The sequence below is a fragment of the Theobroma cacao genome, chromosome 6 (assembly GCF_000208745.1).
Source record: "Theobroma cacao cultivar B97-61/B2 chromosome 6, Criollo_cocoa_genome_V2, whole genome shotgun sequence".
Classification (NCBI taxonomy): Eukaryota; Viridiplantae; Streptophyta; class Magnoliopsida; order Malvales; family Malvaceae; genus Theobroma; species Theobroma cacao.
Window position 1 is genome coordinate 23,450,169 of NC_030855.1, and position 26,427 is coordinate 23,476,595.

The 26,427-nt window shown below is 34.7% G+C and overlaps 4 protein-coding genes across 4 annotated transcripts; all 4 read left to right on the forward strand.

The window, feature by feature from the left end:
- Nucleotides 68–5,319, forward strand: LOC18596776 (MLO-like protein 6). Its single transcript, XM_018123401.1, has 14 exons — nt 68–294; nt 413–470; nt 560–711; nt 1,925–2,041; nt 2,369–2,429; nt 3,434–3,522; nt 3,624–3,698; nt 3,802–3,890; nt 3,990–4,039; nt 4,121–4,161; nt 4,255–4,428; nt 4,549–4,584; nt 4,658–4,786; nt 4,869–5,319. Exons 1-14 carry the CDS (start codon nt 160–162, stop codon nt 5,220–5,222), a joined length of 1,560 nt encoding a protein of 519 aa, XP_017978890.1. The 5' UTR covers nt 68–159; the 3' UTR covers nt 5,223–5,319.
- On the forward strand, nt 9,603–10,398 carry LOC18596777 (glutaredoxin-C9). Its single transcript, XM_007025463.2, has one exon. It carries the CDS (start codon nt 9,701–9,703, stop codon nt 10,145–10,147), a length of 447 nt encoding a protein of 148 aa, XP_007025525.2. The 5' UTR covers nt 9,603–9,700; the 3' UTR covers nt 10,148–10,398.
- LOC18596778 (NAC transcription factor 56) lies at nt 16,826–18,214 on the forward strand. Its single transcript, XM_018122853.1, has 3 exons — nt 16,826–17,000; nt 17,109–17,395; nt 17,729–18,214. Exons 1-3 carry the CDS (start codon nt 16,826–16,828, stop codon nt 18,212–18,214), a joined length of 948 nt encoding a protein of 315 aa, XP_017978342.1.
- LOC18596779 (guanylate-binding protein 7) lies at nt 19,027–25,391 on the forward strand. Its single transcript, XM_007025466.2, has 14 exons — nt 19,027–19,490; nt 20,215–20,376; nt 20,461–20,526; nt 20,642–20,785; nt 20,939–21,052; nt 21,305–21,406; nt 21,568–21,753; nt 21,905–21,994; nt 22,070–22,204; nt 22,306–22,428; nt 22,733–22,818; nt 22,930–23,542; nt 23,663–23,740; nt 23,969–25,391. Exons 1-14 carry the CDS (start codon nt 19,227–19,229, stop codon nt 25,010–25,012), a joined length of 3,207 nt encoding a protein of 1,068 aa, XP_007025528.2. The 5' UTR covers nt 19,027–19,226; the 3' UTR covers nt 25,013–25,391.

A 26,427-nucleotide genomic window follows, 5' to 3' on the forward strand; every position in this document is an offset into this window, starting at 1 on the left:
GGGGGGTCGAGCCCTGGGCCGCAGAATATGTTGACTATATAAGCAGCCAGCCTTGTTGCTTGTATATGTATCTGAAGTTATCCCCCCACTTGCAATATTTCCAGAAAATAGCAACAAAACCCTGGTGGTTCAGAGAGCAAAAGGAAAAGAAAAAGAGAGATGGCAGGAGAAGAGGCGACAACAAGCTCTGGAACAACACTCGAAAGAACTCCAACGTGGGCTGTGGCTACTGTTGTCTTCGTCTTGATTTTGATCTCCATTTTTATTGAACATATGCTCCATCTTCTGGCTAAGGTATTCAGATAGTAGGGCAGCTTTTACCATGCAAAACTGAACCATTTTCCCATCATGGTTGTCAAATTTACCTCTCCTTTTGTTCTGATTTTCAAGCTCTTCTTTGATAAATTTTCAGTATTTCAATAAGAAAAGGAGGAAATCTCTTATTCAGGCTCTTGACAAGATCAAATCCGGTTAGAATCCAAGCTAAACGAAACATTTCTCTTTATGTTTCTTCCTTTCCAGTATTTGCTAATTAATGAACTTGACATTCTTACTCTAGAACTGATGCTGCTGGGGTTCATATCATTGTTGTTAACTGTGACTGAAAAGCAAATTGCAAATATTTGCATCCCAAAGAACGTAGGTGAAAGTTTTCTCCCCTGCAGTGATTATTCAAATGATAGCGAGGAAGAAGCCAAATGCGAAGAGCAGGTATGTGTTCAAATGTTAATCACATTCCTCATTCATATATGCTTTTAGAGTAAATTTTTATAGGGAGGAAATTATGAGAAATAATTTTTTTTATATTTTAAAAATAATTAATAAAATAAATTTAATTAATTTTAGTTATATTTAGTCATTATTTGATAAAAATACTTTTAAAATTATTTTAAATAAATTAAATCATTCGTCATAATTTTTTTTATTTGTGCTTCTGATTTTTTTCTAACTCTCAAATTTTATCGATTTCTTTCTTCAACGTTCGTCTGCTACGCTTTTTATTTCTCTCTCTTGTGTTTTTAGTATTTTTTTTTTTTTGTGCTTTCAAAACATGCAATGGTTTTGATGTACTTTAGTGAGTGACTATTTGAAAATTTTGATTTTTAGGTATTTTAGATAAAACTAAAACAATAGAAATGATTTTAGATGTTTGAAATAGTTTTTAATTGAATCAATTCAGGACTTAGACACTAATAAATTTAAAAATTTGAAATTTATAAACTTAGGTTTTTAAAAGAATTTTTTTTTTAGTCAAAATAGGTATTTTAGATAAGAAAATTTATGTTTTGATTTATAAAAATATGTTGAAACACTTTAATCGGTGTCAAATTGTCCAAAAAATAAAAAGAAATGAAGAGAGTTGAGAGGATTTGAAGTTTTGGTTCGTAAGTAACAATAACATTTTAGGTATTAAAGTGTAACAAATTATTTTTAAATATAGTTTGTAACAACAATATTTTTTTTAACATGACGTATAACATGTTTTTGTACATGGCATGTAACAATAATATTTTTTTTAATATGACGTGTAATAATTTAACCATGATGTGTAACATGTTTTTGTATATGACGTGTAACAACAGTATTTTTTTTCAACATGACGTGTAACAACCTAATCATGACGTATTACATGTTTTTGTACATGACATGTAATAGCTTAATCATGGTATGTAACATGTTTTTGTACATGACGTGTAATAATAATATTTTTTTTTAACATGACGTGTAATAATTTAACCATGATATATTACATATTTTTGTACATGACGTGTAATAACTTAACTATAACGTATCACATGTTTTTATATATAATTTTATTAAAAATTTTTTTATCTAATTTGATTAAAAATAATTAAAATTATAAAAAGAATTATTTTTAAAAATATTCTTAAATTAAATTGCAAGTAATCTTATTTTTGACCAGGGAAAGGTCTCATTGTTGTCAAGACAAGGTGTGAGGGAACTTCAATACCTAATCTTTGTGCTGGCTTTCTTCCATTGTTTGTCATCCGTCCTCACGTTCAGTCTTGGCATGGCCAAGGTAATTTCTTTTTGCTGTTATCCTCTAGCAATTTTTTATGTACAAATGTCAAATCCCACTGTTTGAAGAAAAAAAAATAATTCAGTTCTGGTTTGATCTTTTGATGCCTTTCAACCTCTATTATATTGTGCCAGCAATGGGGGTGTAGCTGTTCAAATTTGACTTTTGTAGCACTACTAATCAACTTTTACATCAGATCAGCCGCTAAATGGCAAGGGAAATTGAAGAGGAAGTTGCACGGAATGTGAACTTTCTCTCAGTTCAAGAGAGAGCTGAGTGGGAAAGTGCTACTTGTGTTTGACATTATTGGTTCTCTCTTTTTGGCAGATGAGGAGGTGGGAATCTTGGGAGGCAGAAACAAGAACATTAGAGTATCAATTCTCAAATGGTAAGCATTTTGGGGTCTGGGAATATCTTTTCCTCACTGAATTATTAAGTCTTTGTAGGCCCAGTACCTAATAACTTGTCCGAATGTCAGTATGGAGTAATCAATTCATCTAATCACCCGCAGGCAAATTCTGAATTTTCCATATAATTCAACTTCACTGTTAATAGCAGGTAGAAGTACAGAATAGGTTCCCCATTTTGGATAAGTGATATATAGGAAATTATGCTGGTAAACCACATCGGTACCATTCCGCTAATTCTACAGGGAAGACTGTGCATGCTAGGTCATTTATGGCGTCTGATTTACTTTCTTCTTTTTATTTTTTTTTTAAATGCAGTAAGTTTCATTAAATCAGAGGGCATGGACAGCCCTTAGATACAAAAACATGGCCCTTAGACACAAAAAAAGCTCAGACCTTCCCAGAAAATCAGTAAGACACTATTGCCAATTCCAAAAATCAAGCACCACAAAAATCAAGGTGCCAAACCCATCAAGGACCCAAAAACTCAGAAACAAAAACTCTTTTCCACCATTCAGCTCTACACCTATTTGCAATGAGCCAAAAGCACTTAACCTATCATTTACAGCAACCATAAACCCGAGACCTATTTCTTGAAACCAACACTATCCCTAAACATCAAGGATCCTTCTAGAACTAAACAACAGATATCGTCCCACCAAACAACCACTCACACCCTCTTCCCAGCAATTAAAAAACACAGCAATCCAGCGGGCCCTGTCTCACTAACTCACATCATCAACCCAGCATCCACCCAGAAAGCCAACCCTAACAGAAACAAGGACTTTAACACCAAGCACTTACAGGAAAACACGCAAAGAATCTGACTGCCGATCAACTCCTTTTGCTAGTGCATCTACTTTCTTCTTACATGACAATGGCAATAATTTAATACCTCTGCAGCCAGTAATGTGCTAACAATTCCGGACATCCTGTGAACTAATTGCTTTTTCTGATCACAATCTCACTTTCCTCCATTAAATAGATCCACGGAGGTTCCAACTTATCCATCAAACATCATTTGCAAGGCGACATCTGAGATTTTGGAGTGAACACAGGTTTCTTCGTTGGCCGGTCAGTATTGGTGCAATGACACTATCATCCCCAACAAATAGCCTACCACGAATTTAGAGTATTGGACTGATAGACATGTTGTGTTTTGACATCTTCTGCAGGCATGTTTTCTTCGACAGTTCTATGCATCTGTCTCCAAGGTGGACTACTTCACGCTTAGACATGGGTTCATCACGGTAATGTTAATAAGCCCATCCCTTGTCGAATTAAATAGCACTTAATTACTTCACTTGGGATGAAATTTTTTTTCTAATTCCTGTTTGCCTTCTGAATTTTCAGGCTCATTTTGCAGAGGGAAGCAACTTTGACTTCCAAAAATACATAAAAAGAGCATTGGAAAAGGACTTTGGAGTGGTTGTGGGAATAAGGTTGGTTTTTGATATGAAATCTTGATGTTTCCCTCCATATTAAACCCAATAGAATAAAGTTAATAACAATATTTCACCACTGGTCTTTCATGTTTCCAGCCTCTGGATATGGATCTTCTCAATGTTCTTCATATTCTTCAATGCACATGGTAATTAACTCAAAGAAAATTTATGTAATTTTATGGCTAAGCCTGGTCATGCTAAAACATTTCATTTATTGTAATCTGCAGGTTTTCATAATTATCTCTGGCTCCCTTTTATTCCACTATTGGTAAGTAAAAAGGAATTCATCTAGCCCAAAGAAAGAACATAGCTATATACCAAGGGACTAAGAACAATTACTTAAACAAACTTTGTTTAACAGATGTTGTTGCTGGTGGGAACACAACTGCAAGGCATCATAACTAAGATGTGTCTGGATAGCCATGAGAAATCTCAGGTTGTGAGAGGAACTTTTCTTGTTAGGCCTAGTGATCATTTCTTCTGGTTTGGCTGGCCCAAATTGCTTCTCCACATCATGCACTTCATCCTGTTTCAGGTCAACCCTTTAATCTTTAATTCCCTCCATTCTTCCCTTTTGATTGTTTCCAAAATTTAATAAAAATTAAATTCCCATATGCCAAAATCTAAATCGAAGAACATGTTGGACTTTTCGCAGAACTCCTTTCAACTAGCATTCTTCACTTGGACTTGGGTAAGCATACGGCTCATTCTCTCTTTGTTTCTTCCATCGAAGATTGTTTCTAAACTTGATTCAAAAAGTGCAGTACAAATTTGGGTTCAGATCATGCTTCCACAGAAAGACTGAAGACATTGTCATAAGAGTAGCAATGGGAGTTTTGGTTCAAATCCTTTGCGGCTATGTAACCCTGCCTCTGTATGCTTTGGTCACACAGGTAAAACTCAGGTTGAAACACTCGTGCTATAAGGAAATCCGCTGGAGAAAGTCTCATTGTAATGTTTCGTTTTTGTTAACAGATGGGGACATCGATGAAGAAAGCTGTCTTTCCAGAAACTGTCGTGGAAGGTCTAAACAGATGGCGAGCCAATGCTAGGAAAAACGTTGCGGTCAGAAATAACACCTCGCCGTGGCCTTCACTCGAGACCTCGCCTTCCTTTGGGACTTCACTTTCTTTCAGCCCGGACGCGTCTTATTCTGTAAAATATGAGCAGCCAATATCGAATTCTGATCAGTACCTTCCGGTTGAGATACAAGAGATACAAGATGAAGGAAAGGAAAGCATAAGCAGAGAAACAGAGGAGCATCAAAAGGGAGCTTCCTTCGGTGGTTTTGATGTGAGAAATGTAAATAATGAAAAGCATGATTATTAATCGGCCATTGTTGATGTACTGTTGTTAGAGTAATTTCTTTGTAGTATGATCATTTTGATGGACGAGCCAAGGAAACAGTATGAGGGTTTTCTTCTAATTAATGTTCAATTTCATTTTTTTTCCTAATTAAGAGGTTTTGAGGCTTAATCTTTTTTTGACATGCAACTATGCATGTTTTGGAAACATTTACATATGTATCAACACTTCATTTGATTAAACATATTCTTATTTTTTTCTAAAAAAAAAATTCTTCTGGAGTGTCATCTAAGTGTAAATCTATCAAAATAAGTGAGAGTTTATTTGGTTATTAGCAAAGAGAGGCCTGCAATAATGCAGATTTGACCTGATTTAAAGTTTAGAGTTAGAATCTCTTTCTTTTTTTTCTTAAATTTTCTGAAAACATAGAGATAGAAGAAAAGAGAATATACAGTGTTCTACTTTGGAACATAATTATCCAACCAAAATAGTTACTTTTCCAAAGACAATAGCCAATTTGGAATTATTATGATTGTTTAATTATCTTGATATCTCCAAAATATACGTGCGATGTTTATGTTTACAATGTACAATGTTTTTAAAATATAACCATGTAAGCACATTTGACCATTATAATTTTCTTTAAATAACAGAAAATTACATCATATTTATTATATATATATATATATATATGTATGTATTTATCCGTGAAATATGTAAAACATAATGATAGAAGACGTGAGATTTGATATGAGCCCCTAAAAGCAAATTGTGGTTCAAGCCACGCCGCTATATGTAACATATGTTTTGCATTTATATTGATTTTCAACTAAAAATTAATGGGAAGTGAGCTTAGGTAAACAAGGTTGTCAACAGGCATCATGTTTCAAGCCGGGCTCGGATATCAAAAACTTTTTCTTCTTTGTTGTTAAAGCCTGGCATGCCGAGCCCAGTGATGGCGCCAGTTCATGGCCGAATTCACTGGACCATTCCTTTCTCCGCACAAAAGAAATGCCATTTGTATGAAAAGCTTCCGACCAAAGATTAGATGCTGCAAACCGAATTGAAGACATCTTGGGTTCAAGCACGTGCTTTATTGCCCCTAATCACGACATGCTCTTCGGCCGAGGGAGGCCCAAGCACGTGCTTTATTGCCCCTAATCACGACATGTCAACCGTATTAACAGTAGAAATGTCTGCGCTACTCCCGGTTTGTCAAAACGGAAGCTTTCAAGTTTGAACCTAACAAACACGTAACAAATCACGATGCTACAACAACGACAACAACGTAAGAAAGCAGCAGCGGTTCGGTAAAACATTTTTCTCTGCTCTTCACACTCTGCCGTGGGTTTTTTTTCTCTTTATTAATCATGTGGTCTGCTTTGAACGCTTGACAATATTGCTTTTGTTGAAATTTTAGGTGCTGAAGCTTCTAACCTTGATGTGTGATGTTTTTTCATTTGGTCAGAAATGACCAGTTCGTCGCTGGGTTCCATGAAGAGTGGACCGACCGACCTACCCCTCTTTTTTCAAAGTAAACACCTTCCCTATGTTGGAATTTCTCTCTTCTGTCTCCCTTTATGTTAGACTTTAAATATAATAATATTAATTAATTAGGTTATTTTTGTTAATCAAAACTTTTAAGATTTTTTTTAAATTGAAAGAAAAGATATTCAAATTTTACTCTTTAAATAAAAAAATCATGTATCAATCAATAAATCAAATATTCGGATATCAAAAATTTTATGTGATTGTTATTTTGTATGACAACATTTTAATTCATTTTATTTATATTTGTTTCACTAATAATCAAATCGTAAACGTCTTTACTAAAATACTTCTTCTTAGAGTTTTCATGATGCTGTTTTCAAATTCAAGTTGGTTGTTTCACTACCATCTTGAGTTTAAGAAGCACCTAGATTATCCTTGATTTCTTTAATGGGATTCTTTATTGACTTAATTTCATTATTTGTTCATAGTGTAAATAGCCCAAATTAAGAACTAAGTTGGGAACAATTTTATGTATAAACACCCCAACTTTTTGTATAGTTCTAGCATCACAGAAATACAAAATTATTAAAAACTACTTTATATTTTAACTATTCATATAGTACTTTTAGCAAGACTAAAAACAGGATTTCTTTAGAGACAAAACAACCAACCAAGATTATTAAATAAAAAGCACATAGTAAAAGATTTATGCTTGCAATTTGAGGAATATTAAATTAATAAGCAGGTAGTAGCCATAAAATCTTTCCAAAGTTGCCCACTAATAATAGCTGAATGTTTGAATCATGACTTCTTAAAATTTTTTATTTTTTTATCTTAATACTCAAATAAGCCTTTAAATTATTTTAAACATTTTCAATAAATTCTTATTCTTTTATTACATTCAATCAAATCCGTATACTTTTATTTTAAGTTAAATAAATTTTTATTATTAATGATTGATTAATTATTATTAATCAAAATACTAATTGTTATTGCATATCAAAATGGTATTGACACAAGATTGATGTGAAAAGTAAAAAATATCACATAATTATATTTTTATGTCAAATTATTATGTCACGTTATCATCAATTATAATATATCAATATATCATTTATTATTAATATGTCAAATGGTATTTGATTAAATCAATCATCACTCAAAAGAGTTTATTTAATTTAAAATAAAAATAAAAAATTTTATTTCTTTCAAAATAAAAATATAACGATTTGATTGAACGAAATAAAAATATAAAAATTTGATTGAATTTTTTTAAATAATATAAAAAAATTGTAGATATTATATTTTTTTAATAATTAATAAAAAAATATATTAAAATAAATCTTTCATTCAATAATTTTACTCGTTTAAAATCGAGAAGTCGTAAAATATCTCTGCAAATTCTAAATGATTTACATCATAGAATAAATCATAAAAATCGTGATTTCATGAATCAAGCAGGTTGAAAATGATCGGTCATATATTTTTTTTCCATTTCTAGTTCTAGCCACGTGATTAACAATTTAAGCACTATAAATCTGAAAACAGAAATCCTTGATTGTTTTCCATTTTCAAGTTTTAGACTTTACCGTGGAGAAGAGGTGGGCGTCACCATACCAAAAAATAAAAATTCTTCGACTCAAATCGATGATTTCAAAAACGTGGGAATAAATAAACGTCCACGTCAGACAGGCTACCCCTCTGCGTCTGGGTCCCACTCTTCGTTATCTCAAGTCATCAATCGTCATCAGAGAGGAGAGAGAAACACAAGGTATAACACGTGGGGTGCAAATGACAGGTTCTGATTAATGCAAAGAAAGAGCCACGGTGGATTTTCCAGCGTTATCCAGACCACGTGGCGTCTCCCATGATACTAGAGCCGTACGACGCACTGCGCGTGATCTATTGCGTGATGTCATCATAAAATTTTTGTATTCTTACTGACTTGTACTGAGGCGGTAAACTGTTGCTGGTATAAAAGTACTGGTGCTAAAATAAAGGTTTAATATTTGCAAAACTTTTTTAAATTATTTTAAAAATTTATATTTTTTATTATATTTAATAATTTTTATATTTTATTTTAAATTAAATTAATATTTATAAATAATAATTAGTTAATTTTTATTTTATATTAAATAATAATATATTATAATTAATAATAATATGATATATTATGATAACATTATAACATAAGATAATATAATAATTTTTACTTTTCACATTAATATTATGTCAATATTATATGATATAAAATAATAAAAAAATTTTTATTAATAATAATTAATCAATAATTAATTATAATGATTCATTTAATTTAAAATAAAATATAAAACTTTAATGAAACATATAAGAGCTTTTACCAGAAAAAATATTCATCTAAGTTAAAACTTAAGAGTTTATTTTGGATTCGAGACTTACATTAAATTTTCAATTTTGATGAATATATAATACAGCTTGAACTTGAAGCAATCATCAAATTTCTTTAATATTGATCTAGCCGTCCAGGGCCTGATGCATTAAAATTTCCTCATCTTTCCTTGGAATGGTTCTCAGTAAAATAGCATGCGCAATATCTGCACTTTCCTAATTTGTTCACGGTACTTGCCACGCTGCGGATTGGGAACTTCGTAGGCTAATACATTGTCGTTTTGCTCAGACAAAGTTGTACAAACGTAAAAGAATTTGCGCCAATAAACTGTGATGCCCTTAGAAAAAGAGGTCTTGCTTTTTGATTTTTGCTAGACACTGTAGAGGATAAAGCAAGCGTCACGTTCAATTTGGGGACCTATAGCAACCAATGGGAATCCGTCTACCAAGCGGTGACGCAAGCAATGTCACCCACAGTCCCCCTGACGCACTAGAGTGCGTAACTGCCGTTGACGTTAGAGTCTTCGCCCCATTCCCCCATTTATATGACGCATATTATAATCCCCCCATCTCCCTCAACATATTCAAAACCACTCTTCACAATTTGCAATCTTTTAAATCACATATATGTAACCGTATATTCCATGCAAGAAGCAATCTCTTATAAATCACACATGGCTGCCACCGCCAACGGCAGCAGCTCGCCGCTACGCAACTCTCTTGGTGGTTCCAACAGTAGTGGGGGACTTGTTGCCAATGGTACGGAAAATAGTGTAACGAAATTGGTTTTGGAGAATGCAGTGATAGTTTTTGGTAGGCAAGGTTGCTGCATGTGCCACGTTGTGAAGAGGTTGCTACTAGGGCATGGGGTGAATCCGGCGGTTTGCGAAGTCGACGAAGAGAAAGAAGAGGCCGTGCTTACCGAATTGTCGAGAATCAACGGCGAGAGAGGCGGGGAGCGCGGCGGAGTTCAGTTCCCGGCTGTTTTCGTGGGAGGGAAGTTGTTTGGTGGATTGGATAGGGTTATGTCTACACATATTTCAGGTGAATTGGTGCCTATTTTGAAAGATGCTGGGGCTTTATGGTTATGAATCTGTTTCTAGTCTTTCTTCTGTTCGCTTTCTTGTTTCTTCTTCTTTTCCTTAAGTTGGAGAAATGCCTAACTTTTGATTATGTCTTGAGGGATTGGAACATATATTAATTGAATGTTGGGAACTCGAGACAGAGAGAAGGGGTTCAGGATTTGAAGATTATACTTGGTTTTACTTTACAGCTTAGTGTAGATCATATAAATGTCTTGCCAATGAACGGAAATTGAATCCAATATTTCATGCAAATTTCATCTCTTTTGTTCAAGTTAAAAGCTTTGAATCATCAGGATATGGATATATATATTCCACACGCTAATCCTGGAATAGGAAGTCGTGCTATGTAGTCTTAACTTTCAAATGCAACTTGTTTAGTCTTTCCAGAAATTAACCAAAAACAATTCAACCACCAGACGTTTGTCAAAGTGGGCAAAATTATTGCCTAATTTTTTTGTGGATTGACCTTGTATAATATATACTGCTGCAGAAACATACGAGTCATGTTGCCTTAAATAGACTTACCACAAAGATGAATTTGTTTAATTTAAGGATGCCAGTGGGAGAAAAAGTTACATTCCTATAAATCTCCATTGAATCAATCAATGAATTTCTTTCGAATAAACTATTTTTTGGGGCTTAATTTGACAAATGATCATGTTGATGAGTGCTAAACATATGTCCTTTGGACAAAGAGGGGGATTTTTTTTTTTTTAAAAGGAATCAAGGATTTTTTTATAACAAATTCAACTTTGTGTAGTCTCTTTTCACCTTTACTCCCTATCTGATTTCTCTCTTGGGCAATCAATTTTGTGTATTCGAGAGTAGGGCTGCATTAATATTTTTCACAGTGACAAGACTTAATCCCAACGGGTAGATTTTCCTCAGCTGGCTGATTATGGTTACAAAAGGATGGGATGGTGTGAGGATTGTTGTGCATGTGAATTGATGGGAATTATCCAGTAGGCCACATGTCATATACTAGTTGTCATGATCAAATGCTAAACAACAAAGCTGACGATGCAGCAGTGGGCGTTTTCCTTCCATATAAATGACACAATGGTAAGAATCAGTAGGCCAATATCTTTTCCTTTCTCCGATCAATTATCTCCTACACACAAAATTGACAAAGATTTTTGTATATTAAATATATTTTTTTCATAAAAAAGGTAAGAAATTTCTTTCTTTAAAGGGTACAGGGCCATCTTACGTATATATAAGAATGAAAACAGCTCATTCTTCTCCACTAAGTGTGATTGGACCGTCACCATTAATTTGGTCGACATCAATTACACGTGTTACCTTAAAACGTTGCCTCTGCAGCCTTTTGTGGTTCCGATTTAGGATTTAGGATTTAGGACCACCACCCAAAATTGGGTTATCTAGGTAGGTCTTATAGGCATGCCTTTCCTCCCAATTAATGCCTTTATACGCTACCTTAATTTGTTATATTATCTGCATTCCATATAGGATAAACCTAATCATATCATATTAATTTCTTAGCCATCTAATTAAACTAAGTTGGCCACTACTTGAAAGCAAAATCAAGCTCTCCTTAAGTCAACTATTAACCGACAGTCATGATGACGATACTTTATAGAAACTCCCAATAATTATTAACTGTTTTACCGAAAAGTCTCCATATTCCAATAATTAGAGATGAACAAAATCAATTGAGATCAATTATTTATTTAAATTAAATATAATTTAAATCAAACCGTTTGATTTAATTGGTTTATTGAATTAATTGATTTAAAATATTTGATTTAATTAATTTTTTAATTGATTCTTGTTCTTAAAATTTTTAGATTAATTCATCTAAAAAATCAAATTAATTATATATATATATATATTAATATACATAATACTTTTTTTATATATTAAAAAGAATTGATAGTAAATTTAATTAATAATGTATTTAACATATATTAAGGTATTATACATACTTATATAAATTATAATTACAATAATTTAATATTAATTATATATTCATTTATTTGTAAATCTGTATTAATATGAAATTATAAGTTATATATTTTAAATGGTATAAGTTATATGTTAATATTATAATATATGATAGTAAATATCATACATATTAATATGTTATAATTATTATATTTTAGTAATGTTTCGTAATATAAAATGTTATAAATATATATATATATATAATTAAATAAATATAGTATATATACATATATTCAATTTATACATAAACATTACTATAATTTATAATAAACTTTATTTATATAATTGTATTTAATAACTTTGTTGGTTATCACTTTTGATTTTTTAACATATTGTTTATAATTAGTTGTTATTTATACAAACTTTGATATAAAATATTATAACATATAAGTTATGTCATTAATTTCATATATATATATATATATATATATATATAANTCATTAATTTTATATATATACATAAAATAAAATAATGTTATATATATTTATTTAATTTATACATAAACATTATTATAACTTATAATAAGCTTTATTTATATGATTACACTTGATAAGTTTATTAGCTATCACCTTAGATTTTTATAATATATTGTTTATAATTAATTATTATTTATATAAATTTTGATTTAAAATATTATAACATATAAGTTATATAATTAATTTCATATATATATATAATATTATGAATGAAGTTTATAAGTTTTAATATTATAATATAAAAAAGAAAAAGTGAAAAACTTTTGATCTATTGGTTTAAAACTTGACCAACTAAATTAATTTTATATTTGATTTGTTTGATTTTTTTTTATATTTGATCCGTTTTAATTAATTTTTTAAAAATAATTAATTCATTTAATTTTTAGATATAGTAGACCAAATCATTCAATCAACCTATTTGCTCACCCCTACCAATAGTCATTTGCGTCCCCGTGATGCTCTGGGCACTGAATCAATGTCCAGTTTTAGTACCCATTTTTACATTCTTGCATCGTAAGGGTGCTTGCTCAAGTGCAATAAAAAGAGGGCCAAATCATTTTACAGGGTGAGTTGCTGTTGAGTTACTGAAGCTATGGTCCAATTCCAGGGTGTTCCTTTCGCTTTTCTGATGTCTAAATATTATCGTGGAATCTTTTATTTGGATTGTATAATCAAATCTCTTCCCCCTCCCCCTCCCTCCAAAGAAAATGGCCTGTAGAGAATTTCTATTCTTTAATTTGACGCACTTCCGGCATCGCCTCTGCAGCTCTGCTTTAAATAGTCTAACCAGGGCTCCCTGAACCGCTTCAGATACAAAAACTTCTAATTCTTGCATTCTGATTACTAGAGTTCACTGAGAACACACTCTGCTGGAGAACAATTGATAACATGACGGTAACAAACACTTTTCGATAAGTTTTACACTGACAGCCCTTCAAAAGAAGGTTGGAATGGGATTTAACTAAAGATACAAATGCTTGCTTAATGAAATGTGATCAATGTATCAAATCCTAGCTTGCATACATGGGTCATTTAGCCTGTGTCAGGACAAATAAGTCAGGGTTTTGCTGTTGGTAGTATCTTTCTTGATTCGCATATTTGCTTCCAAGAAAATTATTCTTGAATCTTGACTTTGGGAGTTAAGAGGCTTGCTGTTCTACATATGGAAGGATTTCTCACGAATAGCCTTAACCTGTAAGTATTCCACACGACTTTGCATTGTATTAAAAATAAGCAAGTGTATTGAACCAGGTCCCTAACAATTAATATTCGGAGCCACCTAGGAATTGATTGTTTGGCTTCTTCAGTGGCAAAAACTAAATGTTTCTTGTTGATCGGTTACGCAACTCAACCTTTGTCTCTTTCACCAGTTTTTTCCTTTACAAATGTATCAGAAATTTTGCATCTCTGCCAAATATTAAACCATGGTACTATGTATGACACAATTTATGCGTGGCGCAGGAAAGGGAAAACAAAATGGCGGCTTGTTGATGACTTGGTGTGTATAATTCTTGCAAAAACCGGCTTGATGTGATGCAAGTTGGGTTGCTTTCAAGAGTCAAATACGATGATCCCTTTGATAGTTCTTTAGTTTTCACAGCAAGAGCGTCCATCACTGGCAACATTTGAGGGGAAACAAATGCGAATGACAGGTTGATCCTTGATTAAGTTTGAAATCAACTTTAAGAAGAACCATATCTCATGCTTGCTTATTTCTCAAGTGCTTGAGTGCTTGATTATTTAAACTGAAGACATTCCACAAAGATGTCATTGTCTGATTAAATGGCATTGCTTTTGTCTTTTGTTTTACTTTCTTTGATCAATGATTTAGCAGCGAGAAGTAAATTTCAGATTCACCCAAACATAATTTTCGATAAGGCTGTTTATGTTATTGCTCATTTCTATGCAGGCAAAAGGAGCCAATGGAAAAGAGCACATGATGTCAAATGTGCAGGCCAAGAGGATTCGGATTTTTGGCTCTAAACACTACTTGGTCTCTGCAAACAAAAGGCGCAAAGCGCAAAGAAGAAACAAAAATAAGAAGAAAGCAAAACTTTTGAATCTCAAATGTGTTTTTTTCTCCTTTTAATATTACTAGGAGCAGGGCAAGACAACTCTTGGAATAAGTTGAAGACAATTTTGATATGTTCAAAAGATGAAGACTTGAATATATGGTTTATAAAACTTCAATATTTTGCCAGAAACTCTTCAATGAAGTTTCTTAGCAGCTTGCTTAGATAATCTGGCTGAATCAACGAGACAACATGTTTCTAAACTTGTGGATCCTGTAAGTTACATGAACATCATTGACTTTTATATGATTAGATCCTACCCAAGAATGCAGACAATCTGTAAGACCAGAAGAATTAGAATTAAAGATACAATGAAGGCAGCTTTGATGGCTAAAAGAGGATCGTTTAAGATATTGCAGGGACTTATATCATAGTCTGTCATTCCATTGATCCCTCAAAAGGGTTCAAAGGGTTTTAGACATATTTGATAAATACAAAGTCTGTTTCTTAACCTGTAAGAGGAGTAATTCTGATGTAATATCTTATCTTGGAATCAACTCCAATGGCCCTCTCTGTCTTTTTCCACTCCAGACATGTACCAAGTTCTGTCCTCCAAGTTATTTCTATTTCCTTCATCGATCTGATAAATTTGCTGATAACTTTCCCAGAATGATCTGCCTTCAAACTAATCTTGAAATTGCGGCATTTTGTTGTGGTTAAAAGCTTCTATGGTGGTAAACAAGTGACCATCAAATAAAAGGAATCAGCAGTCAGTCCTTTTCCCTTTTCTTTCCTGGACCTCTTAAATTAAACACCAAAATTCATGTAACAACGTATCATAAGGCAATAAAAGCTAAGCCATCTGAGTCTTTCCTAGTTGTATGTGATCTTTCAATACGGCTAAGGAAAATATGCTTCTTTTTCAACTTGTAAACAGAATGCATTGATGCTGACATCCAATGACTCAGGAATACTTAAATAATATTGGAATGCATGCAATGCCATGCATAACTTCACATAAAATAATGTATATATGCAAGGACATTAATTCCTTCTTACTGTCGAAACCAGATTGAAAGATATATATATATATATTCCCATTATATCAGGTCACTTTCACTGAGAGAATTGCTCTTATTGCTGGTAATTGTGGAGGATTGTCGCTGGCATCTGCTGTATCTGTTGCTTTACTTTTAAGATTTAAGATTTTATTACTGTGAGAATTACAAGGAAATTACTGAAAGTTCTGTTAGCAGAAAATCCAATTCTTTGATTATCTACTGGAGTATACATTGCAACTTCAAGGAAGATCAAACTGAACATGGCCGTCAACCTTGTAAGAATCGTTTTCAGACCTCTTACCTTCAATTAAGCTGCAGCATTATCGTCTATCAAATAAAACCCTGCATTGGCAAAAAAAGCGGAGAATTACATTAAGAACAATTGGTTGCTTTCAAAGGAGCGCTAATATTCTTCCCTAGTTTTCTTCAAAGCCCCAAATGAATGACTTGCTGCAGTCAAGACTGCTGGTTTCTTATATTTATTCTGCTCATTAATGACAGGCCAATGCAACAGTACTTTGGTCTCAGAATCTGTAAAATGTTGGTTGAAAGTTATGATAAGAACTAAGAAAGATTGAAAATATCATTATTTAAATAGTTGCAACCAATCAGTACGAGGATGTTACCATGTAGAATTGCCCATGGGTTTTGGTTGAAAACGCAACCTATCTAGCAGATGCCACATTATTGGTAATTCCAAAAGCTTTCCTTATCCATTAACCTTAAAATAATGTATTATTTCGTGCAGCAAGCCTCTAAGCTTAACATAACCAATGTATACGAGATTAAACCTGTATTATCTTTAGGTTGATATTGATGTTTAGCACTCTGCAGAAACAAATTGCACGGTAAGCAACGAAGAAAGCAGCACATTTTGTGATAAAAGTAGCATTAACATTTTTCGGGAGAGGAAATTGAAGCAGAGAAAATAACCTTATCCTTGTCATCTGCATGAAAGAGTAGTTACCATGCATGTAAACCAAATACAAAGCAACAAATCGGAATCCAACTACTAGATGGCGACGACAATTTATTTATGATTATTGTATATGGTGGTCTCTCCAAGAGCTGCACAATTTTTTTTATTTTCTTGTTTACCACCTTGTACAAATTCTAGTATAAATACCAACAAAATGGATTCAAAATATCTTCCCCCCCTGACCCACAAAATGTATGGAATGAACAGGCCTAGTGCTTCCCTTCCACCAGGGTTCAGATTCCATCCTACAGATGAAGAGCTCATCATCCATTATCTAAAGCAGAAGGCCTCGCCTTCATCAAATCCGCCAATCTTAATAATAGCTGATGTCAATATCTACAAGTTCAATCCGTGGGAACTTCCCGGTACTCCTTTCTGGTCATCTGATCTGATATCTTATTTCACAGTCATCAAATATTTGTTCATTCAAGCCATTTACTTTGTTTCATGTTTCTTTTGATTATTTTTAATAGATAAGGCTTTTTTTGGGGAGAATGAGTGGTTTTTCTTTAGTCCAAGAGATAAAAAGTATCCGAATGGAACACGTCCGAATAGAGCAGCTGCATCTGGCTACTGGAAAGCCACTGGGACCGATAAACCAATCATCAGCTCTGTTGGATCTCAATGTCTTGGAATGAAAAAAGCTCTTGTATTTTACAAAGGACATCCTCCGAAGGGTGTAAAAACTGATTGGATGATGACTGAGTACATGCTTCTTGATGATTACTTTTCATCCCAAAGGCCAAAAGGATCCATGCGAGTAAGTTACTTTCTATCCCTCAGTGAAAGACGGATATGCAAAGAAGATTTATGGTTAGCCATGAAATCGAAATCAGTTTCTTAAAATGACTTGGTTAATGTACAAAAGCTTAATGGCCAGGGGTAAAGCTCGGCTGAGTGTTCTTCCAGGACATGCCAACAGACTTAAGTGGCTTTAAATTTGCTTAACCTCATGTATTCTTGGATAGATGATAATCCAAGGAAACTTTTGAAAAAGTTACGAAAACCTCCTCAGAATTTTGCTTGAAAAGAAAGCATTTCAAACTTTCATCTGCCACTCTTAACTTCAATCTCTTCTGTCTTCTTGTTTCAGTTGGATGACTGGGTTCTATGCCGAGTCCGGCAGAAAAGCAAGGTTCCCCAACAACTTGGAGGAAGAAACTATAGCGGTTCTAGCTGTTCCCCTCCATTCTCCCGTGGGTACTTACAAGGTCAAGAGATGACAATAGAGAACGCCAATATTCTGCATGGCCATCATCAGTTACCTGCAGAGTATCAAATGTCTCCCTTGGAAAGTGAAGAACTAGATGAAAAGGGACAGATAATGGATCTCCAAGAAGGCTCTCCAGAGTACTCACTTTCCAACTCTCCAAAAATCATTGATTCTAATGTCAGAGACGTGCTCAAATCCATTGAAAGGGAACTCTCCGTTGGAGCTTTGGATGAACTGTTGCCATCACAACCAGATAAAAGATTGAAGGTTTCCGCTTCAGATAACAGTCCTGCCAACGCATCCGTTTTCCAAATTTCTTCCCCCGCCCCATCCGCATCATACCAACAGCATTTCTCAGAGTTCTAATCCATTACAGCAGTCCCCTCCCCTGAGGCGGCTGAGGGTTTCATACCAAGCAAAGGACTATTCATGTTCTTACACTAATAATAATAACGTTTGATTTGCTTCAACATACAGAGATAAAGAGTAAAAGAAACTTCGATTTAAAAAGCAATAAAAGAGAAAGAAGAAAATGGCAAGTGAGATTGTGTTGTTCCAAACAGTTCTCCAATTCTTCCAAAGAGGTAAACCATGTATGATTTCGGTTGCATGAAGAAATTTCATGTTTCAAATGACAACTGGACATGGCTGGAAGACTATATGATCCCACGTTGCTTTCATATCTAAATAATTAAATGATTCTCTTATATAATGTGGGTATCTAAATCCTACTTAGTATGATGTGTGTATATATATTTAAGCCATTAAACATAATAAAGTGAACCCTCTAATGAGTTTGAGTATTTATAGACACTTTTAAAATTAGTTAAAATAGTGTTTTAATTTTTTTATTTAATATATTATTTTTAACAAATTAAAAAAAAATCAATAATGTGCTAAATACAAAATTATTTCTCTATATATATCACTTGCTAGTAGGTTTTATTTACAATTTTTTAATATAGTCTGTGATCAAAGTGGACAAGAAATGAATAAATAAAAAGAAAAAAAAAGAAAAAGAAAATCCGGAAAGTAGCTTTCTTACCACGCTGTCGTTCAGGCAAAGGGCCTAGAACCATGCAAAAAGACCAAAAAACCCTTACTCTACACCGACAATAACAAAAGGAATCGCGTATATCAGCGTAATTTTACACAGCTTCATCTCAGTATTCTATTAGAGCCCAAAAGTCTGCATCGCTTCCCCTGCCTTTTCCCTCCCCAATTTTAAACCTTCTCTTTCAGTGGAGTGGAAAAACCAAAACCGGTGCAAAAATAAAGGCCCCTTTCGAAAAAGAAAAAATCTAAAACTGATAACGAACCAAGAAAAGCAAAGAATTTAGAGGAAAATCAAGTGAGCCTCGGAGGATCTGAGCAAAAGATGATGAAACTTTTTGGTAGGGGGAAAGAGTCCTCCCCTGATGTCTCGCCGCAATCGTTCGGACACTCGGCGTCACCGTCTACGTCTTTGGAGTCTCCGGTGACCGGTCCCGCAAGACCGATTCGGTTGTTGTACTGCGACGAGAAAGGGAAGTTCCGGATGGATCCGGAAGCCGTCGCGGCTTTGCAGCTTGTTAAGGGGCCAATTGGAGTCGTTTCGGTCTGTGGCCGGGCTCGTCAGGGGAAGAGTTTCATTTTGAATCAGGTACTTTCATTTCTTTTGTCATTTTACTTATTTTGAAGATAATTTGGAATAAATTATGTTATTTTGGTGTATTGGTAGGCGAAATGAAAAAGTCTAGGGTTTGTGACTTTTGGAGTAGAAAATGTTGTAACTTTAGGGTTTTCGAGGGACCAAGTTTGTAAATTGTGATTAATTGGAGGGCTTTTTGGTATACATTTGTTGTTTCTATAAGCCATAATTTGTTATATCTGTATTGGGAAATATCTGCATCAAGTGCATATTAGTGGCGATAAGACTAATGAGGTTGAGTAATTATATGCTTTGGAGAAGAAAGAACACTGGCAGAGATAATTATATTTTTGAGTTTATGACTTATAAGCAAGTATGAGTGTTGAGAATTATATAATTGTTTAAGATGAACATAGTCACTCTACGAATAGTAGTTGCATGTGAATATTATTTTGAAACTTATTGTTATTAACTGAACCTGATCAGCTAAAGGATTTTCTTTTTGAGACATCAAGATTTGAATTGGATTAACTTTTTCTTCTCTCCTTTTATTATCGATCTTTTTAGAACTTTCGACTGGTGAGTTATCTGTGGTATCAAAGTTAATTGTTATGTACTTGTAAGTGATTTTCCCCTATTGAAAACTTGTACGGAGATCTGTTCTATATCACGTTTTTTGATGTATATTGTCTCTTTTACCTATGAGTGAGGGCTTTGCTTTTTTTTTGTGTTACAGCTTCTTGGAAGGAGTAGTGGGTTTCAAGTAGCATCAACTCATAGACCGTGTACAAAAGGGCTTTGGTTGTGGAGTGCACCATTAAAGAGAACTGCTCTTGATGGAACTGAGTACAATCTTTTGCTATTAGATACTGAAGGAATAGATGCCTACGATCAAACGGTTAGTTCACTTATTTTTTATGGGACTGGATTGGTTATTTTGATTGCTTGAGTTAATTATGCTCATATTTTTCAAACTTGACAGGGAACATACAGCACTCAGATATTTTCCCTAGCTGTCCTCTTATCTAGTATGTTCATCTACAACCAGGTTTGTACTTTTTTCTTCCCCACTTTGAACGAGAAGTTCATTCTTTCGAGTGGCTTGTTAATAAGCTTTTTAAGCCATTCTTCCCAAGTTTTAACTTTATATTTCTGATGTATAGATGGGAGGTATAGATGAAGCTGCCCTGGATCGTCTCTCTCTTGTCACTCAAATGACAAAACATATTCGAGTCAAAGCTGGAGGAAGAATAACAACAGCTTCTGAACTTGGGCAGTTCTCACCAATATTTGTTTGGCTTCTTAGGGTAATATTTGGTTAGACACAGACACATATACATTCTGTCTTAGTATTGGTTGTCACCTGGTTGGTTCTTGAAAATGGATGTCATCAGCTTGCTATTGGTTGTAAAAATACTTTCTTCAGTTATCTTTTGTTAAATATTCATTCTCACTTGCAGGATTTTTATCTGGATTTGGTGGAGGATAATAGGAAAATCACTCCCCGTGACTACCTTGAGCTTGCTTTACGGGCAGTTCAAGGTAGTGGGAAAGATATAGCTGCCAAAAATGAGGTAATTCTTTACATAGATTTTAATTGGGGGAATAAAAGAAAGTAATATCAATTCTGTGGGGGCACAGTAATATGCAAAATGTGATGCTTTTTGAATAATTTTTATTTTCTGAAGTTAGATATCAATTCCTCTCTTTATAGATTAGAGGTTCATTTCTCCAATGTTTATCATGAAGGATGTGAAGAACTGAAGTATTTGAATTATTCTTCTCTGTTTTAGAGGAACTGATTATGCATGGTTAATTATTGATAGATCAGAGACTCCATTCGAGCTCTATTTCCTGATAGAGAATGCTTTACCCTTGTGAGGCCTTTGAACAATGAAAATGATCTCCAAAGACTTCATCAAATTTCGGTTAGTTTCTAACAGTTTCTATATATGCTATTTTCGCTCTTTCTATATCATCCTTTTTGTCTCCTCTCTCTCTCTCTCACCCTCCCTTTCAAAGTCCTGACTCTGCCTTTTCTGTTTATCATGCATCATTTAAATACTAAGACCTTAGCTCTCATATGCAGCTTGACAGACTGAGACCTGAGTTTCGAGCTGGGCTTGACGCATTTACAAAGTTTGTTTTTGAGAGAACAAGGCCTAAGCAGGTTGGGGCTACTGTAATGACAGGTCCTGTTCTTATTGGTATCACTGAATCTTATCTGGATGCTTTGAATAATGGTGCAGTGCCCACAATATCTTCCTCATGGCAGGTTAGTTACTGTTGTCGAAAAATACTACAGAATATATCATTAAATAGAACCAAAGAGGGTCAAAAATGAAAAAAAAAAAAAGAAGAACGTGATCCTGAAAAAGTTAAATAAATTTTTTAGAAGGATCCTTATCAGTGTTATTTTCATTCAGAGTGTTGAAGAAGCCGAGTGCCGAAGGGCATATGATTCCGCTGCGGAGTTTTATATGTCAACTTTCGACCGTACAAAGCCACCTGAGGAAGTAAGTGATGCTTTTATCCTAATAGTTGTGTGGTTGTTGGTATAATTTTTATCATTTCTAATCTTGATGGTTTAGGTGGCATTGAGGGAGGCTCATGAAGAAGCTGTTCAAAAATCACTGGCTATATATAATGCTAGTGCTGTAGGGGTTGGATCAATGAGGAAGAAATATGAGGAGCTTCTACAGAAATTTTTCAGAAAGGCATTTGAGGTATGCAGTTACTCAATGGCTACATCTATGGTTAAGTCTTTAATTGTAGGTTATCAAAATGCATGGGTAGCCTTGACTAATGGAATTGGTTATTGATGCAGGATTATAAACGGAATGCGTATATGGAAGCAGATTCACGATGTTTAAATGCCATTCAGAGCATGGGAAAGAGGTTGAGAGCAGCATGCCATGCTTCTGATGCAAGCATAGATAATGTTGTGAAAGTAAGTAGTGGTCATTGTCTATTTGCTTTTATTCTGCAGGCAAAGGACTTCAATATAATTACAGAACTTTATTACTTGTCAACTGCTGTTTTGAGATGATATTCTAAATTGTAAGGTTGAAGTTTAGTTAATCAACCAACCATCTGGCCAAAAAAAAAATTTAACCAACCTGAGTGGATTTATCTGTTTTTGACTTCCCTTCACTCTCTATTATCTGTTTGTGGATTCTATGAGAAGGAGCACTTCTCATTGGCATTTTTAATGGGATGCCTTTGGCTGGGTTTGATTAGAATGTTATGTGCAGGTTCTTGATGCTCTTCTATCTGAGTATGAAGCATCATGTCATGGCCCTGGAAAATGGCAGAAACTGGCTGTATTTTTACAGCAAAGGTTTGTATCAATGTTTTATTTCTTCTTTAAGATGGTTGTACTAAGTGCGCTGGGGTTTAAGTCTTTAGTTCTGGATATTAACTTTCTCTGTCTGTCCTAATGAATTGTCAGCATGGAGGGGCCTGTGCTGGATTTCACCAAGAGACTTGTAGATCAGATTGGATCAGAGAAAAGTTCCCTGGCATTGAAATGCCGTTCAATTGAGGATAAGATGAAGTTACTTAACAAGCAACTGGAAGATAGTGAGAAGTATAAATCTGAATATCTGAAGCGATATGATGATGCCATCAATGACAAGAAGAAGCTTGCTGATGAATATGCTAGCCGGATGAATAATTTGCAAGGTGATAACAGTTCACTGAAGGAGAGATGTTCTAGTTTAATGAAAGCTCTGGACTCTGCCAAGCAAGAAATATTAGACTCGAGAAGAAAACATGATCAGGTGTTATCAAAGCAGAAAGCCAAGGATGATCAGACCACCTCAGAAATGGAAGTGCTCAAGTCCCGGAGCACTGCTGCGGAAGCAAGGTTGGCTGCTGCTAGGGAGCGAGCTGAATCTGCTCAAGAGGAAGCAGAGGAGTGGAAGAGGAAGTATGACTTTGCTGTTAGAGAAGCAAAAGCTGCTCTGGAGAAGGCAGCTAATGTGCAAGAGCGGACAGGCAAGGAAACTCAACTTAGGGAAGATGCTCTGAGGGAAGAGTTTTCACATACTTTGGCTGAGAAGGTGCTGTCTCTTTCTCCCTTCACATTAACACACTCATACATGTTCACCCAATCGTGGATTATGCAAATATAAGATGCAGTAAGGAAATTTGATTTGTTTATTTGGTGATTAACTTTGCAGGATGAGGAATTGAAGGACAAGTCAGCAAAGATTGAGCATGCTGAGCAGTGCTTGACAACTATAAAGTTGGAGTTGAAGGTTAGCTTCGTATATATGTAAATATATGATTATGTATGTATGTATAATGCATTGGAATATGAATTTTTAAAAAATTGTTAAACTATGATTTACAAAGATCATCAACTCAGCCACTGCAATTTATAATTAACCCTAACTTATTTAGTAGGCTTACATTTTTTACTGAATTGTACAAGGCTAAGTGCATTTGCGAGGTTGCTGTATTTGAACATGGAAAATTCTTTGCAGGCTGCTGAGTCAAAAATCAAGAGTTATGATGCAGAGATATCATCACTGAAGGTTGAAACCAGGGAGTTAGCTGAGAAGCTAGAAAATGCTAATACCAAGGCCCAGTCATTTGAGAGAGAAGCTAGGATTTTGGAGCAGGAGAAGATCCATTTGGAGCAGAAGTATTCATCTGAGTTCAGGAGGTTTGCAGAAGTTGAGGAACGGTGTAGACTAGCTGAGAAAGAAGCGAAGAAAGCAACTGAATTGGCTGATAAAGCACGAGCAGAATCAGTAGCTGCTCAAAAGGAGAAAAGCGAGATACAGAGGATGGCAATGGAAAGACTGGCTCAGATTGAGAGGGCTGAGAGGCAAATTGAGAACTTGGAGAGACAGAAAACAGACTTGGGTGATGAACTACATAGAGTACAGGTGTCAGAGATGGATGCAGTTTCTAAAGTTGTATTATTAGAGGCTAGAGTTGAAGAGAGGGAGAAAGAGATAGAGTCTCTATTGAAAACAAACAATGAACAGAGGACTAGTACAGTTAAAGTCCTTCAAGATCTTTTGGACTCTGAGCGTGCAGCACATGCTGATGCAAATGACAGGGCTGAAGCCCTTTCTCTCCAGCTACAAGCTGCACAGGCAAAACTTGATTTACTCCAGCAAGAGTTGACTTCTGTTCGTCTAAATGAAACAGCATTGGATAGTAAGCTCAAAACTGCTTCCCGTGGAAAACGTTTGAGGGGAGATGATTTTGAAATGGGGGTGGGATCTGTTCAAGAAATGGATACGAGTGACAGAATTTTGAGAGCAAATAAGAAGTCCAGGAGCACAACTAGCCCCCTCAGGTATTCACAATCAGAAGATGGTGGGTCTGTATACAAGGGTGACGAGGACAACCCGAATCAGCAAAACAATCAGGAGGATTATACAAAGTTCACCGTACAAAAACTCAAGCAGGAACTCACAAAACATAATTTTGGTGGCGAGCTGCTTGCATTGAGGAATCCCAATAAGAAAGATATCCTCTCTCTGTATGAGAAATGTGTTCTGCAGAAGTCATAACAGTTTTTCCAGTTGACTAATGACTTGTATATGGCAGGGTATGTAATCTACTATTAGTTGATAGTTATGAGTATATGAGCCTAGGAGAAGTTTTAATTTCTCTTTGGGTTGGAAAAGCTTAGAAATTCTGACTTAGAGTGCAGGTACGTGTCTTTTTCTTTATTTTGATTTAAAACTGACATGGAGACATCAAGGGATAAAGGTTTGTCTGTCATATGTAGGCATGTTTATGTGAATTTGATCGTGGTGGTCCATGGGCTCGGTAGAGGACTTGATTTATTTCTCAGTGTGGTTTTTGCAGTTCAGATTGTATCCAAACCTATTCGAAAGAATATTCAAGTTTGATTGTATTTTTAACCCAGTCTTATAGCCTAAAATATTCAAGATTTGGTATTGCTTTGTCTGCAAGACAAGAACATAATGAGCTTCTTTTTTAATTTCGTTTTTCCAAAAGGAAAATTCTTGTTTGTTCTTTTTGTTTTCTTTATTGGCTATTCAACATCTTATAAAAGTGAATAGTTATTAGATTCTGTCACCGAGCTACCTGCCAGACGCACCTCTGTTATGATTCCCAAGAACCTCATAGGGTTTACTATCGTGTTGTCCATTCGTTTCGATTGCTAGGAATTGGAACGTCGTGATTGTCAATCCCCCAATCTTGTTTAGTATAATGGTGTTGACAGTCTCAAAAGGATACGAGTACGTAACAAGAGTGTAAAACCAGTTGGGTGGGATCAGAGCCAATGTTGACTGGGAAGTGTTAGGAGAAAAAACCTTGTCAACTAAGTTTCTGCCTAGTGCGACGACGACCTTCGTTTGGGTATTTAACAACAAAAGAGGAACGAAACCTGCCATTCCAATCTTTGCTCTCTTTCATGGGATGTTAGGTTGATTCGAAGAGGTTTACTTAGCAAAATGGTATTCTAATGGCCATCAATTTTGTTTTGACCCAAATCACAAACTTGCCTTCCATGATAAGTTTACGGGAACATTCTTGGATTTGTATTGCTTCTCGGTCGAAAGCGTGTTATCATAGCATGGCGGCCAAAGGCTGACTTTTCGACATTTTTTTATTCTCCACGACTGAACTGCCTGCACAAGGATCCGTATTCCCAAGTGATCTCTAAATACTTAAAAATATACATGTTGAGATGCAAGTCGGTGATTATGCTCGACTTCCAGAACATTCTAAGCCTAAAGGAACTATCATATTCGTTGAATTTACATGTCTTTGTTTGTCTTTTCAAGAGATTCACCCTCTCAGCTCGTAATTTCATTTGGACCACCAAAAGACCTCACACAAGTATGCTTCACATATTCTTCTTGTATCATTCCATGTAAACACAAGGAAGATCCAATTCTCCGGGAACAGAATAAATCATGAATTCTTCATTTATTTGGTCTTAGCCAAAACA

What these genes read in the sequence shown, in the direction of transcription:
- LOC18596776 (XM_018123401.1), top strand. Translation starts at nt 160, where the DNA reads ATGGCAGGAGAAGAGGCGACAACAAGCTCTGGAACAACACTCGAAAGA. An exon ending in ACAGGTTTCTTCGTTGGCCG is followed by an intron (nt 3,523 to 3,623) that starts GTCAGTATTGGT and finishes CATCTTCTGCAG; the next exon opens with GCATGTTTTCTTCGACAGTT. An exon ending in TGTATGCTTTGGTCACACAG is followed by an intron (nt 4,787 to 4,868) that starts GTAAAACTCAGG and finishes TTTTGTTAACAG; the next exon opens with ATGGGGACATCGATGAAGAA.
- LOC18596777 (XM_007025463.2), top strand. Translation starts at nt 9,701, where the DNA reads ATGCAAGAAGCAATCTCTTATAAATCACACATGGCTGCCACCGCCAAC.
- LOC18596778 (XM_018122853.1), top strand. Translation starts at nt 16,826, where the DNA reads ATGTATGGAATGAACAGGCCTAGTGCTTCCCTTCCACCAGGGTTCAGA. An exon ending in CAATCCGTGGGAACTTCCCG is followed by an intron (nt 17,001 to 17,108) that starts GTACTCCTTTCT and finishes TATTTTTAATAG; the next exon opens with ATAAGGCTTTTTTTGGGGAG. An exon ending in GGCCAAAAGGATCCATGCGA is followed by an intron (nt 17,396 to 17,728) that starts GTAAGTTACTTT and finishes TTCTTGTTTCAG; the next exon opens with TTGGATGACTGGGTTCTATG.
- LOC18596779 (XM_007025466.2), top strand. Translation starts at nt 19,227, where the DNA reads ATGATGAAACTTTTTGGTAGGGGGAAAGAGTCCTCCCCTGATGTCTCG. An exon ending in TATTTGTTTGGCTTCTTAGG is followed by an intron (nt 20,786 to 20,938) that starts GTAATATTTGGT and finishes TCTCACTTGCAG; the next exon opens with GATTTTTATCTGGATTTGGT. An exon ending in ATATAGCTGCCAAAAATGAG is followed by an intron (nt 21,053 to 21,304) that starts GTAATTCTTTAC and finishes AATTATTGATAG; the next exon opens with ATCAGAGACTCCATTCGAGC.